We start from the raw sequence: 15,892 nt of genomic DNA, 5'->3' as shown, positions 1-15,892 counted from the left end.
GGAGCCTGCACGCAGCCATTATAACAAACCAGCTGCCAGCTTCTGGAGTTACAGCTGACAACTGAATAGTAGAGTCACCACTGTGTCTGCAAACCATCAATTGCGATTGCAATGTTTTGCATACACTTTAGCATTCTCAAATGCAAAATAAATTCACATTTTTTTCCAGTGGGTGCATTTATTTTTATTTTTTTTCAAAAGGTGGAAAATGCCTAAAAGTGATTTATTGCCAGCAACTAATAATGTGGCAGGAATTCGCTTACCTCCCTTATGCTAGCCAGTTAATTGGCTGCCATCATTGTTGGTGCCCTTGGGTCTAAAACCACGTGACCTGACCTGGCTTCGGCTAGGAAAGGAAAAACACATATAATGGTATCTGGGTCCGGAACTGTAGGTGTATTTCTGGCTTATTAATAAATGTGCAAGGCCCCAATTGGAAGTAAAGTTTTGCTTTGCCCATGCAGGGAAAAGTAAAGGAATCACTTAGCTGCAACCCTCCCATGCACCCTGCTCCTCACCACTTCATATAGCTTTTAGGACCGGGGGGAAGAAAACTCTGCATAACAGACTTAAACTGGCCACCTGGGTAGAATTTTGAATGAAAATTCATTGTAAAAGAATATTCATTTTTCTAATCATCAGTGGGTCAAATTGATGTTGATTTTAAACTGCAGCGATGAGAAAATTTGAAGGAAATGGATGGACAATTTGTCTCCAACGAGCAAATTTCTTACAGCATACAATATCTCACAAAAGTGAGTATACCCCTCACATTTTTGTAAATATTTTATTATATCTTTTCATATGACAACACTGAAGAAATGACACTTTGCTACAATGTAAAGTAGTGAGTGTACAGCTTGTATAACAGTGTACATTTTCTGTCCCCTCAAAATAACTCAACACACAGCCATTAATGTCTAAACGGCTGGCAACAAAGGTGAGTACACCCCTAAGTGAAAATGTCCAAATTGGGCCCAATTCGCAATTTTCCCTCCCCGGTGTCATGTGACTAGTTAGTGTAACAAGGTCTCAGGTGGGAATGGAGAGCAGGTGTGTTAGATTTAGTGTTATCGCTCTCGCGCTCTCATACTGGTCATTGGAAGTTCAACATGGCACCTCATGGCAAAGAACACTCTGAGGATCTAAAAAAAAAGAATTGTTGCTCTACAAAAAAATGGCCTAGGCTATAAGAAGATTGCCAAGACCCTGAAACTGAGCTGCAGCACGGTGGCCAAGACCATACAGTGGTTTAACAAGACAGGTTCCACTCAGAACAGGCCTCGCCATGGTCGACCAAAGAAGTTGAGTGCACGTGCTCAGCATCATATGCAGAGGTTGTCTTTGGGAAATAGACTGCCAGTGCTGCCAGCATTGCTGCAGAGGTTGAAGGGGTGGGGGGTCAGCCTGTCAGTGCTCAGACCATACGCTACACACTGCATTAAATTGGTCTGCATGGCTTTCATCCCAGAAGGAAGCTTCTTCTAAAGATGATGCACAAGAAAGCCTGCAAACAGTTTGCTGAAGACAAGCAGACTAAGGCCATGGATTACTAGAACCATGTCCTGTGGTCTGATGAGACCAAGATAAACTTATTTGGTTCAGATGATGTCAAGCGTGTGTGGCGACAACCAGGTGAGGAGTACAAAGACAAGTTTGTCTTGCCCGCAGTCAAGCATGGTGGTGGGAGTGTCATGATCTGGGGCTGCTTAAGTGCTGCCGGGACTGGGGTGCTACAGTTCATTGAGGGAACCATGAATGCCAACATGTACTGTGACATACTGAAGCAGAGCATGATCCCCTCTCTTCAGAGACTGGGCTGCAGGGCAGTATTCCAATATGATAACGACCCCAAACACACCTCCAAGACGACCAGTGCCTTGCTAATGAAGCAGGATGTAAAGGTGATGGACTGGCCAAGCATGTCTCCAGACCTAAACTCTATTGAGCATCTGTGGGGCATCCTCAAACGGAAGGTGGTGGAGTGCAAGGTCTCTAACATCCACCAGCTCCATGATGTCGCCATGCAGGAGTGGAAGAGGACTCCAGTGGCAACCTGTGAAGCTCTGGTGAACTACATGCCCAAGAGGGTTAAGAAAATGTACACTGTTATACAAGCTATACACTCACTACTTTACATTGTAGCAAAGTGTCATTTCTTCAGTGTTGTCACATGAATAGATATAATAAAATATTTACAAAAATGTGAGGGGTGTACTCACTTTTGTGAGATACTGTATGTGTTTTGCTCAGTAAAGTCCATTCATTCCAAAAACAAAGTTAAAAGCAAACAAAATTTTTTGTATGGCATTAGAATGTTCTGAGAATGATCAGCTTTATCCCAGAAGAAAAAAATGTTTACTGTAACTGCTTATAAAGTTTTAGCTGGAGGTCAGCTTCAGTTTGTTATTGTGTCTAAAACGGGCCATACATAGATCGAAGTTTGGTCAGTTCAGCAGGGACCGGCTGAATTTCAATCCATGTATGGGCACTGTGGTTGAACAGAAGTTGAAGTTGACACTTCTGTACAGCCACCCTGTCCAATTTTTGGCACTTGACCAGCAGCTCAAGTAGCATAGTGTATTCAGGCAGCGGGGAAGTCTCCCTAATGTTACAGTACAATAGCTCAGGGAGGAGGATTCCCCTATCCACCTTGAATGTGTGGATGGGGAAATCAGGTCATTGTTTTGTTCAACCCACTGGCTGAACAAAAAAAAAACTGACTATTGTATGGGCACCTTAAATCTGCTTGTACGTCTAACACTTCCCTCCCCCCAGATTAACAATGTTGCTGTCTAAAGGTGCTCCTGTGCTCCTTCATCTTGAGTGTAGGAACTCTAATACAGTAGGTGTGTTACTGGCCAGATTACCAGGTGGAAACAGAGGGAAAAAAGCCTAAAAAGGAGTGCAACATATTACATTTTGGGTTTAAAGTGTTACTAAAGGTAAATATTTTTATTAAAATAATACACATTATACTCACCTGCTCTCCTCTGGTCCCCCGCCGGCAATCATGGCTCCTCGTCTACTTTGTGTGCCTCTTTAGCAAGCTGCTTGCTATGGGAGAACACAGTGCATGCTCGCTCCCAAGCTGTGTGTAGCTATGAAGCCACACTCCACAGACAAACACCACGGGGCTTAGCCTGCCCCCACTTCCTCCTCACTGAATTTGATTTACAGTAGCAGGAGCCAATGGCTCCTGCTGCTGCTGAGTCCCTGTGTGAAGAGGAAGAGAGGGGAGAAGAGATGCAGCTGTGAACAGCACTGGTTCTCTTCTCCCCTCTATTCCCCTTCACACAGGGAAACCACTTTAATACGTCTTTAAAGTCCAGGAAAAACTGTAGGTTATTTAAAGTGTTGGGCCTTGTCTGTTATTAACAATGCTCACCCAGATAGCAATAATAACTTGCCAAACATTTGTGGCAGTCTTGAATTTTAAGTCTTGTTAACTTGCTGCACATTTTCACTGGGAAGTTGTACACTTGCAGAGCACTTGAAGCACAAGTTCTAGTTGACACTTTTCCAATTTGTAGCAAATTTGCATGGCAAGTCTCTAACAAGAGCAAAGTTGCAGTGGTGAGTCTACAGCAAGAGCTCAGCAAGTCACAGTGACCCCTGTGGTAGGATGACTATTGCACAACATAACTGAACCTGAACTTGCAGCAGACTTGCAGAATGTTTGCAAAGAAAGTTGATCTGGAGTCATGCAATGTGGACTTGCGGCAATTGTGCAACAGACATGTGAAGCCTGGCAAGTCTAGCAATAGCTTAGCAAGTCATTTTCAAACTTGCAGCTCAATTACTTGCTATCTGGGAAGATGTACTGGTTCTAATAGGCAGTACTGCCAAAGAAAACTTTTCAGTTTCTTCGCTTTGCTTGACTCTCCTGTGGAAGTTAATGAGCTCATGGTTCTGAATCACAGCTTCTGTCAGTGAACAAGTGAAAGAAGTAAAACTCGCTTTTTTTTTTTTTATTTGAGTCAAACAGTGCACACAGGTTGATTAGGAGCATTATGTCAGTTATATAGTCTGTTTTTTTTCTTATGAGATGACCTGTATTCTCAGATTTGGCTATGTCCATGCATTTTTGTGTGATCTATAAAGAATGATGTATTTCATAAGCACTCGAAATTTATACAGTTCAAAAATGTTATTCTCAATAGAGAGGAATAGAGAGGCAAGATAATAAAAGAATCAGAGTATTATGAGAGTAATGTAGCTTTGAATGTATTTATTATTCAAACCATCCAGAGTACAATACCTGGGCCAGATTTATTAAACAATCTCTAAAATGTCCTGAAGTTTCAGAGTAAAGGTCTTGGTCCAGACTGCATCCATATTCTGCAAGAGAAACAATTTTTTGCCCATTCTCTATACATCACACATGGGTTTCATTAAATGCATGCAAATACTTTAATGAAACATTGAAAGCAATTACATTTTCATCCCTCTAACTTAAAAACAGTTAATAACTTTCTAAATAAATATCTGGTGAAAATCATTTTAATATCGTATCACACAAAATACCTTACACATAGAACTATAGGCAAATTTTTTTATTTACATTTTGGATAGAGTAATGCCCCGTACACACGGTCGGATTTTCCGATGGAAAATGTCCGATCGGAGCGTGTTGTCGGAAATTCTGACCGTGTGTGGGCTCCATCGGACATTTTCCATCGGATTTTCCGACACACAAAGTTTGAGAGCAGGATATAAAATTTTCCGACAACAAAATCCGTTGTCGGAAATTCCGATCGTGTGTACACAAATCCGGCGCACAAAGTGCCACGCATGCTCAGAATAAATAAAGAGATGAAAGCTATTGGCCACTGCCCCGTTTATACTCCCGACGTACGTGTTTTACGTCACCGCGTTCAGGATGATCGGATTTTCCGACAACTTTGTGTGACCGTGTGTATGCAAGACAAGTTTGAGCCAACATCCGCCGGAAAAAATCCTAGGATTTTGTTGTCGGAATGTTCGAACAAAGTCCGACCGTGTGTACGGGGCATAAGGGAGTATTATAACCCATGTTAGTTTTTTTTTTTTTTTTTTGCCATCTGTGTCCCATTGGGGAGATTTACTTTAATTTTTTGTCCCATAGCCAAAGCAGAAAGTGAGAGGAAATCCCTGCAAATTAAGGAATCTCTTGGGGCCCCCAGGTCACCAGAATTAGTGTCCCCATTAAAAGATTTCCCCTCTATTACTTTTCTGGGGACGACTCAAAAAGCATGACTTTCTCATTCCCCCTAAAGAAGTCACATGTCCTGGTGACAAAAAGCATTGTGGTGGAGCCTTTGGATGAAAGCACGCAGTACGGAACCCAAAAGTGCGGTATCTTGTTAGGCATTTAGAATACCGGCAGTGTTGCTTTGTGGCTGTCATTTAGTAGTGCGCTTATGCACTTTTAAATGTGAGTGCATTGTTTGTAAAGTGGGTTATAATAAAAGTGTTTTTAGAAGGTAAAGCACAATGTAGCTTTTGTCTTTGTCTTAATATTATCTTGGAGAAACAGCAGAGATAAGCAGACTGCTGGATGATAGAGGGTTGCATTTAAAGGGACCTGACACCTCTTGCAGTGGTGAAGGAAATAAGTAGGGAGTAGACGTGTATCCCCGGCGATGCACTGTATTCTGGGAGGGCGGCGCACTGTATTCTGGGAGGGTGGCGCACTGTCTCCTAGGAGCTAAGTTTCATCATTCCCAGGAGTCAGGAGCCGCCCTTTGTGATGGCAACCTCAGTGTTAACAGCGATCCGCGCCGTTAACACTGAGCATGCGCGGGAACGAGTGGTGAATGCTGGTAGCTCAGAATTCACCACATCCAGGAAGTAAATGCTTGTGGGCTTCACATGCCCGCAAGCAAGATGGAACCAGCCGTGCACAATCTTTTTCATTCGAAAACGGACATCGGGGACATAGCTCACCGAACAAGTGAGTGTAACATTGTTAATATGGCTGTGTCTGCATGGTTAAAATTAAAAAAAAAAATGATTGGTCGGCGGACCTCCGCTTTAAACAACATAGAAATGGCAGAGCAACATCCTCATTAGAATGATAAAGTAATTTAATCCATAAAAACAAATAACAAACAAATACATTTTTATCGATTAAATTACTTAATCATTCTAACGAGGATCTCACGCATCCATTTCTTTATCAAAGGAGCTTCCATATTTTGATAAGCCCTCTGGGCATAGACCCGCACAGCCAATGACCCAGGATTATTGGAAGAGGCCCATGTCCTCATCAACATGGCGAAAAGGTGCTTTGGCGGGGGGCAGAAATGCCCCTGCCCCAAAAACACCCCCCCCATGTTGAGGGCATGTGGCCTGGTATGGTTTAGAAGCTCATACCCACCCTTTTGCTGGCCTGCCAGGCTGCATGCTTGGATAAGGGTCTGGTATGGATTTTGGCTGGGACCCCACACAATTTTTTTAAAAATATTGTCATGGGGTTCCCCCTTAAAATCAGTACGAGACCCAAAAGGGCCTCGTATGGATTGGGACGTGACCCTGAAGCTGATTATTTCTAAAAAAAATTTGCCGTCATAAGTTGTGTTTACATTTACCCCGGCATGCTGGCCTGCTCTTCCCCATAACCCTGGCCCGGTGGTTGTGGGGGGGTGAGAGGGTTACTTATCGGAATCTGGAAGCCCCCTTTAACAAGAGATTCTGCCCCCCATGTGAATGAGTACGTGGTACATTGTACATTAATCCCTGCTGACAGCTGATGAGTCATCCGTTGTTAAGGACGCAGCGGCCGGCTTCCCGGCTCTCTCATCAACAGCCATCTATTCACTGATAGTTAAGGATGTCGGCGGCCGCCCAATCCTTATCAAAAACACTAATGCCCCGTACACACGGTCGGATTTTCCGATGGAAAATGTCCGATCGGAGCGTGTTGTCAGAAATTCCGACCATGTGTAGGCTCCATCGGACATTTTCCATCGGATTTTCCGACACACAAAGTTTGAGAGCAGGCTATAAAATTTTCCGACAACAAAATCCGTTGTCGGAAATTCCGATCGTGTGTACACAAATCCAACGGACAAAGTGCCACACATGCTCAGAATAAATAAAGAGATGAAAGCTATTGGCCACTTCCCCGTTTATAGTCCCTACGTACGTGTTTTACGTCACCGCGTTTAGAACGATCGGATTTTCCGACAACTTTGTGTGACCGTGTGTATGCAAGACAAGTTTGAGCCAACATCTGTTGGAAAAAATCCTAGGATTTTGTTGTCGGAATGTCCGAACAAAGTCCGACCGTGTGTACGCCCTATAACACTCCTTAACTCTGTTGAAAACACTCCTAAACACTGCAAAAACACTGGCAAAAAAAATGCTAAATATTTGTATTCTTTGTCCAGATTTTTTTTTTTAGCGGTTTTTGAGTGTCCAGTGTGCATGGAGCCTAATCCTGTGAACAATAATTATGTTGCATAAATCACATTGAAAGAATACTCACGCATTAAATAAACTTCCTTTAACTGAAATATATCTGGTGTTGTTCTTGTTGCTAAAATATCAATGAGGCAGTTTTCATCTGTGCCAGCTCCCTGTAAACACGGGGATAATATCATAAAAAAAGCTACCAAAAACTTTTTACAAGACAGAGTGCAGCGTTTTGTTTAAAACATCTTAGTCTACCTTACATTATAAAATGCTTGTCTTTAAATGTACATTTTTAAGAGCACTGACCCACAGCAACCAATCAGTTTTACACTGCTTAATTCAGAGCCATACAAAAGGTATTCTGATTGGATGCTATTGCAGAAAAAAACAATGACTGCTTCTGGCTGAACAAAAAAACTGAACCGATTTCCTCATCCTAACATTGAAGGTGGATAGGGAAATCCTCTTTACTGTGTCTTTGTATTCAGACAGCGGGACTGATCAACGCTGAAACCCATGGTCCGCATGCACTGATCAAATGCTCATTTTTCAGCAGGACCATTTGACAGAAGCCAGTCATTAAACAGAGAGGATTACACATGGATCTAAATTTGGCGGTTCCTGCTAAACCTGCCAAATCTCAATCCATGCATGGCCAGCTTTAGGCCCCATTCACACCTGTGTATTGCGGAAATGCAGGGGTTTTTTGGCACAATTTTTATGCAACAGTATCGGGGCAGCCTGTTCACTTGCATGGGCTGCCCTACGTATGACCTTTTCGAATGGTGAGCGTTGTGCACTCTTTGATGCATGTGTCGTCATGTGACAAAACACACATTTCCTAGCTGGGTTTGTGGTGCCTTTAACAGTTACTGGTACTGCAAGCATGATGTGCTTTTTTCATCCATTTTTCGCATGTTCCCAGTACAGGTGTAAATATGGCCTTAGTTTTGACATAACAAGATAGAAAGGCGTTTTAGAAATCAGGAGAGCAGCAGAGTAGGAGTTGATTGTTAACTAGTAAATTAGATTACACAGCTGGGCACTTAGCAGTATTGATCTGGCAATACCAGAATTTAGCTCTGGTTGCTGGGTCATTAATGGAATGGCTACATCTTTGGAATTTCTATTCTAGAGATGTAAGGATAGCACAGTGTGCATTATGTAATTTTTCTGAGTTACGAATGCTTTAACTTGTATTTACCAGCTGCCTGGAGAGGAAGAGGAAGGGGATGAGGAAGAAAAGTTGTCTGGTGGACAAGGCGGGGTGAGCTGCTGCCCCTATTGGTTTTATGCACGCAGGAGTGGGGACATGGGGAAATAAAGAGGACACCAGAGAAGTGTTTGTGTATGTATGTTGTATGCATGTGTGTATGCATGTTGTATGCATCTGTACCGTATGCAGTGTGTATATATGTTGCATGTATGGATATGTAGCACCCTCTAGTGTGTGAGAGTAGGCAAACTATACTCTGACTCATGCTTAGCTTGTGAGTCTGTAATTGGGTCAAGGTTATTAGAGGTTAGGCTAGATGACTCCATATATATAATAGGTGCAGCGCTAATAGAAATGTCCATAAATCCTCTGGTCATCAGTGTGGATAATAATCACATAATCCAGGATAGCCACCACCGACACCCAGACACACTGCCTCTTACCCTCCTCTTTGGACCCTTATTACAGGGGTCAAATAGGCATAAAATAGGAAAGGAATCCTTCAATAAGCAACGATCGATCATGCACTAGCAGGTATAACAGGATGAAAGCAGGATGGATACCAATCTCCATGCTTGATACCCGTAATCACAATGTTAGATCCCCACACTAGGTAAGCCAATCATGAGCTGTGATGGCTGCATGAGTTATCTTTTTTTAGTGTTCTCACTTAGTGATGTGGTCAGTAACACACTTCAGGATGGAGATGTGATGGATAGTCCTCTGTGTGTAGTAGTAACGTCCCAATGAAAGACATGCCCGGCGCTGCTCCAAAGAGGCTCCAAAGATGTGTCACAAACCGCGGTGTCACAGGGAAGAAAGCCGGCAGAATCCGTGTGGTCCCGGGTAGGATCAATGGATGGCAGCGTAGAGCGCAGCATCGGAGACTCATACAGACAACCCTCTGGTGCCCCTCTGGATCCAGAAAGTTGGAGAACATTCTAGATACTAGTGGGCGGAGGTAAGGAGGGGCTGTTCCACATATTTGGGGCCCTTGGCTAATCCCTAGGAGTGGGCCTGGCAAGGAACTAAGGAGTCCTTAAATAGACATGGGCCATGCCAGCAGGGGAGTTGGGTGGAAGATGGAGAAGCAGTGCTCAGGGAGTCTGTTGGTGGCTCTCGAGGGACCCCTGCCAGGGGGTCCTGCTTTTCCTGCTTTACCTCAGGCTGGAGCTCGAGAGGCTGGCCTGGAAGAATCCTACCACAGAAGTTAGAGGAAAACTTTCCGGAGAGGCAGCGGAAGCAAAGAGAGACAGAGTGAGTAGATTAGCATGGTGCAGGGACAGACAAGGGGAGAGACTGCCAGCTGTAGCGGGTCTCTCTTGAAGACAGTGGTGTGCCAAGTCTTCATCTAACCTTGCCCTGGGAAGTCTATAGTGTGCTTTTCAGTCGGGTAGAGTAGGAATGAGAAGCAACCAGGTGGGCTGGCGAAATGGCAGCCAGGTGGGTTAGCATTTCTGTGGGAAGTAGAGCTGGGACCAGTGTTTACAGGAAAGCAGAAAGTGATGCAGGATGCAGTTCACTCCAGATGTGCTATTTTCCACAAGGGACAGAGAGTCCCTAGCCTGTAATGAGCTGTTGCTGAGCTAATGAGAGACTGTTAGTTCCCAAGGGATAAACCCAGCAAAGAAGCAAGATTTGTGCAGGTGGAACAAGTGGAAGCTGTAAATAGGGAGGAAGTTGTCCCTGGATTTTTCTGTTACTGTTAAGTTGGGCGTCCCATAATCCCTAACCCCATCCAAGTTATCATCCCCTATAACAAAACCAAAGCTCAAGGACTGTTTTTCTGTGTCTGGATGCAAGTTGAAAATGCTGATTGACTGGCTGTGCAGCAGTGGTGAACCCTGACATTTGCAGCTCCTACGGGGTAGTGCTACACATATGTAGTGTGTATGTATATTGGATGTATGCAGTGGCGAAGCTAGACACTCTTTCACCCAGGGCAAAGAATCAGTTCAGCGCACCCCCGTAACAGGAGAAGATTAGGCAGGAAAGTGAGAAACTCCCAGGCTATAGCTGTTGAGTCAGCTGTCCGTCCTCTCTCAGCCTGCTCCTCTGTTCCCTCCTGCTCCTCTGGTCCCCCCGTGCTCCTCTCCTCCCCCACATACTCCTCTGCCCCCCATGCTTATCTGTACCCCCATGCTCTTCTGGTCCCCCACATGCTCCTCTGGTCCCCCATGCTCCTCTCCTCTCCCACATGCTTCTCTGTTTTCCCCTGTTCCTCTATTCCCCCCATGCTTCTCTGGTCCCCCCTACTCCTCTGTACCCCCGTGCTCCTCTTGTACCCCCCTGCTCCTCTGGTACCACACATGCTCCTCTGGTCCCCCACATGCTTCACTGGTACCCCGTGCTCTTCTGTACCCCCGTGCTCCTCTGGTCCCTCCCTGCTCCTCTGGTACCATTCATGCTCCTCTTCCCCCCATGCTTCTCTGGTCCCCCACATGCTCCTCTGGTCTCCCCTACACCTCTGTACCCCAGTGTTCCTCTGGTACCCTCCTGCTCCTCTGGTACCACACATGCTCCTCTGGTGCCCCAGTGCACCTCTGGTCCCCCCATGCTCTTTTGTACCCCCGTGCTCCTCTGGTCCCCCATGCTCTTCTGTACCCCTGTGCTCCTCTAGTCCCTCCATGCTCCTCTGGTCCCCTGTGCTCCTCTGGTTCACCACATGCTCCTCTGGTCCCCCCTGTGCCCCTCTGGTCCCCTACATGCTCCTCTGGTCCCCCCATGCTCCTCTGGTCCCCCCTGCTCCTCTGGTCTCTACCATGCTCCTTTGGCCCCCCACATGCTTCTCTGATCCTCCACATACTAATCTATTCCCCCCATGCTCCTCTGGTCCCCCACATGCTCTTCTGGTCCCCCCCTGCGCTCCTCTGTTCCCCCACATGCTCCTTTGTTCCCCCCATGCTCCTCTGGTCCCCCTGCTCCTCTGTTCCCCCATGCTCCTCTGGTCCCCCACATGCTCCTTTGGTCCCCCGTTCTCCTCTGTTCCCCCACATGCTCCTCTGGTTCCCCACATGCTCCTCTAGTCCCCCCTGCTCCTCTGTTCCCTCCCATGCTCCTCTGGTCCCCCACATGCTCCTTTGGTCACCCACATGTTCCTTTAGTCCCCCACATGCTCCTCTGGTCCCCCCTGGTCACCCACATGCTCCTCTGTTCCCCCAAATGCTCCTCTATCCCTCGTGCTCCTCTGGTCCCCCACATGCTCTTCTGGTCCCCCCTGTGCTCCTTTGCTCTCCCACATGCTCCTCTGTCCCCCCCATGCGCCTCTGCTCCCTCACATGCTCCTCTGGTCCCAAACATCCTCCTCTGGTACACCCTGTGCTCCTCTATACCCCTGTGCTTCTCTGGTCTCTTACATGCTCCTCTGTTTCCCCCATGCTCCTCTGGTCCCCCATGCTTCTCTGTCCCCCCATGCTCCTCTGGTCCCCACATGCTCCTCTGGTCCCCCACATGCTCCTCTGTTCTCCCACATGCTCCTCTGGTCCCCCACATGTTTTTCTGGTCCCCCACATGCTCCTTGTGTTCATCTGTCCTACACATGCTCCCCTGGTCCCCCTGCTTCTCTGTTCCCCCTTCTACTTTGGTCCCCCATGCTCCTCTGGTCCTCCTTGAGCTTCTCTTGTCCCCTTGCTCCTCTGTACACCCATGCTCTTCTGTACCCCCATGCTCCTCTGGTCCCCCACATGCTCCTTTGGTCCTCTGTGCTACTCTGGTCCCCCACATGCTCCTCTGGTCCCCTGAATGCTCCTCTGGTCCCCCCTGTGCTCCTCTGGTCCCCTACATGCTCGTCTGGTCCCCTGCATGCTCCTCTGGTCCCCCCTGTGCTCCTATGGTCCCCCTGTGCTCCTCTGGTCCCCCACATGCTCGTCTGGTCCCCTGCATGCTCCTCTGGTCCCCCCTGTGTTCCTCTGGTCCCCCACATGCTCCTCTGGTCCCCCACATGCTCCTCTGGTCCCCCTGTGCTCCTCTGGTCCCCCTGTGCTCCTCTGGTACCCCACATGCTCCTCTGGTCCCCCACATGCTCCTCTGTTCCCCCTTCTCCTCTGGTCCCCCTGCTCCTCTGCCCCACCCCACTTCTCGGGTCCACGCAGCGCTCACCTCCTTTCCCTGGATAGCTGTGCAGTAAGCAGGCGGGCTGAATAAAGACATCATCATCATATCATATGATCATATGAGAAGCTCATAATATGATCCGGAAAGACAGGCAGCCACAGATCGTTATAACATAACCTTCCTCGGCACTTGTTCTCCTGCTCTTTCCTTCCCCCTCTCTCCATCCTGTCTGCTGCCGCAGAGAATCTAGATGGAGAGCGGGGGAAGTACAGAGCAGGAGAACATTAGTGGGAGGTAGAGGTGGGGAAGCAGATGCCGCAGGATTGGTACCAGCTGTGGCTCCCCCCTCAATGCCGTGCCCAGGGCATTTACCCCCCTGCCCCCTAGTTTTGGCCCTGGGTGTATGTGTATGCAGTGTGCATGCATGTGTATGTATGTTCTATGCAGGGTGTATGCTCTACATATTCTATGAATGTGTATGCAGTGTGTATATAAGCTCATTCAGAAGGACGATTAAGCCTGTGCTTTGTGCAGAGCCACTGGCAGTTAAGTATGCATCCGCCTTGGAGCTGTGTGCAGGCAGCCCATAGAAGTGAATGCACACAGCAGCTGCACAGACACAATTGCATGTCAGTCTGACATGCAAGAAGGAGCGGTTGCACCGATCCAAATGCTAAGCCTCTGAATTTGGATCTGTGCATCCACTCCTGTCCGTAAGTCCAACTTTGACATGTGTATATGACATATATATATAGTCCAACTTTGATTGTGTATATGCAGTCACTGCGTGTGCATCCACTTCTATGGGCTGCCTGCATGCTTAATCGCACCTCTGAATGAGCCCTCTATGTTGCATGCGCAGAATGTGTATGCAGTGTGTATGTACTGTATGTTGTATATGATTGTATGCATGGTGTATACTATATATGTTACATGTATGTGTATGCAGTGTGAATATACAGTATGTACATAGATGGTACTGCTGTGCTAAGTATAAGAGGGACATAGTGAAAAGAATCAAAGGGGGTGCTGCATACTGGGCTGTACATACTTCTGTTACATACACCTGACTTCTGCACTTTGACCCGACACTTTTTACATAACACAACTGATCCCACATTATGTATGTTACCCACCCCAGACCCCTGCAATATGTATTTTACCCAGCCTGGACCCCTGTACAATATACTTTACCCACCCCCGCGCTGCTTCACTTCATACGCCGCCAAAACTTGGCCCCTGCACTTTTTACTATAGCTAGTCAAGACCCCTGTATTATACATGTTGCATACTTCTGATTCCTTCACAATGTATGCTGACTCAGGTTTTAAGCCTCTGCCACCGTTAGCCACACCCTCCCCTCTGTTCCCATTCTCAGCAATTCTGATTTTCAAAAGATCCCATGTATGGAAGTATATGACTGTATATGATTATTTTGTATTGTAATATTAAGTCCATGGGTCATTTTCACATATTTCCCTTTATCTCCCTAACTGGTTTGTTGAAGAAAAGCAGAACCCAACAGGAAATTTTCACACACAGGAGAATAAATGAGAGCAATTATATATTAAATGGTTGAAAAAGGGCATATCAAGCCCTATAATAAAACTAAAACCCTTGGATCCTCAGAGTGCTAGAGCCACAGTTCCACAGGAAGCCAAAACAATATTATGATTCTGTTTGCTCCAGCAGGGAAAACAGATATTACCCACTGGATCAAAAATCATCAGTATTAATTAAAAAAAAAATAGCTAATAATATTTTGTGCATTATAAACACATAAGCCCTTTTTTTCTACTAAGTTGGCTATAACTACCCCTTTTGAAGAAAGTTTTACATTTTCACAGCTGATGCTGTAAAAACTTATGGGGAAAGTGTAGGTGCCAAGAGTGTCTTTGTCAAAAAGAGTAAAACAAAGATACTGTACTGTATATACACAATGTATATGCCAACATTTTCAGCTTACCAGATGCACACAATTTAAATATAAACCATTCCTGAATCATCCCAGTTACATCTAAATGATGTGATTTGAAGTGGAACTTTTCCTGAAGGAAGTTTATTTATTTGTGGAACTCCAATGTCATAGAGTATACTCAAGGGTACTGTCCATGATCAAGACTGCATGCTTCTGTATCCTCCAGCTGACTTTGAGAAGATTGTCTCCTAAGGGGACATGTGCCTGGCAGTACAGTTGGTTTTACCAATGCAGGTAGTATGTGAACAATGCAAAGATTGTGATTAGAATAACTAATCTCCCTAAGTTTAGAAAATGCCGCTGATATGTGTGTATATAATGTCTGTGGTCAATTTACTGTATGTAATTGTGCACACATTATGTCTATATCTGGTGCCCTCTGCCTTTTTGTGTGCCAGATACTTTCTGTTAAGTTCTCTGAGTATCATTTGACTAAAACGCAGAGGGCTGTAGAAGAGGATTGGTAGGGGTGGTGTGTTTTTTACATCTATAACAAGAGATCGGATGGGGGAGATCTGGACTCATCGTTGCATGTTTACCAAGCTATCATTGATGTCTGTGTTTAAAAAAACAAGTTGTTATTACAGGGAAGCTGTGTAGCTGAAGCTCACATTACACACACAGCTGAACAAGTCATATGTGTGACTGACATGTTAAAATTTCAATTTAGGTAAAATCCAGCAGCAGAACTGAAGGGGGAAATAGTGGATTGCAGGGCTCGTTAGATGACTCTCTGTAGTTCAGGGAGCCTGAAGGTACATTCCCTATATAGCGGGGCATGCAGTCAGGGGAGGCAGGTGAGGCAGAGCCATGAACATAAAAAAAAAAGTTAGGGGCTATGGTTCCGGAGATACAGGGCTCCTTGCGCAGCCTGTCAGAAACTACATACAGCACGGACAGTTTAAATACAAGCTGGCACACGCTGTTTGCAGCAGACTGAGAGGTTGAACTTACACTGCCTCTGACTTCTTGTCAGAGGCACTGAGCTCAATGGACAGCTTGGAGCCTTGGACCAATGGTAAAGCACCATTGGTCCAAGCTGTCCAATAAAAATGCTGTAATGGAGACTCTCCTCTCACTTCAGTGTCATAGAAGGGGGTATGTGTCCCTTCCAGCCCAGCCCTCTTAACTACAAGGAAAAAACGTGGGTTTATAGGTATAAGGTTTACACATAATCCTATGTTTTTCTCACACAGTTAAGAGGGAGAATCTGCTGCTGCTGCTGAAAAGGTATTTTAATCAAGCTA

The 15,892-nt window shown here is 45.8% G+C and overlaps 1 protein-coding gene across 1 annotated transcript in view; it reads right to left on the bottom strand.

Moving 5' to 3' along the window:
* Positions 1-15,892, bottom strand: part of ANXA10 (annexin A10) — a 109,976-nt gene that overhangs the window by 50,130 nt on the left and 43,954 nt on the right. Inside the window, exons 5-6 of the mRNA XM_073606111.1 lie at positions 7,472-7,562; positions 4,262-4,341 (exon numbers count right to left, since the gene is read on the bottom strand). Of these exons, the coding sequence (XP_073462212.1) occupies positions 4,262-4,341; positions 7,472-7,562 (171 nt within the window). The remainder of the gene's footprint in view (positions 1-4,261; positions 4,342-7,471; positions 7,563-15,892) is intronic.

The sequence above is a fragment of the Aquarana catesbeiana genome, linkage group LG01 (assembly GCF_042186555.1).
Source record: "Aquarana catesbeiana isolate 2022-GZ linkage group LG01, ASM4218655v1, whole genome shotgun sequence".
NCBI classification, from domain to species: domain Eukaryota; kingdom Metazoa; phylum Chordata; class Amphibia; order Anura; family Ranidae; genus Aquarana; species Aquarana catesbeiana.
This window is presented reverse-complemented; position numbering and strand designations above follow the sequence as displayed.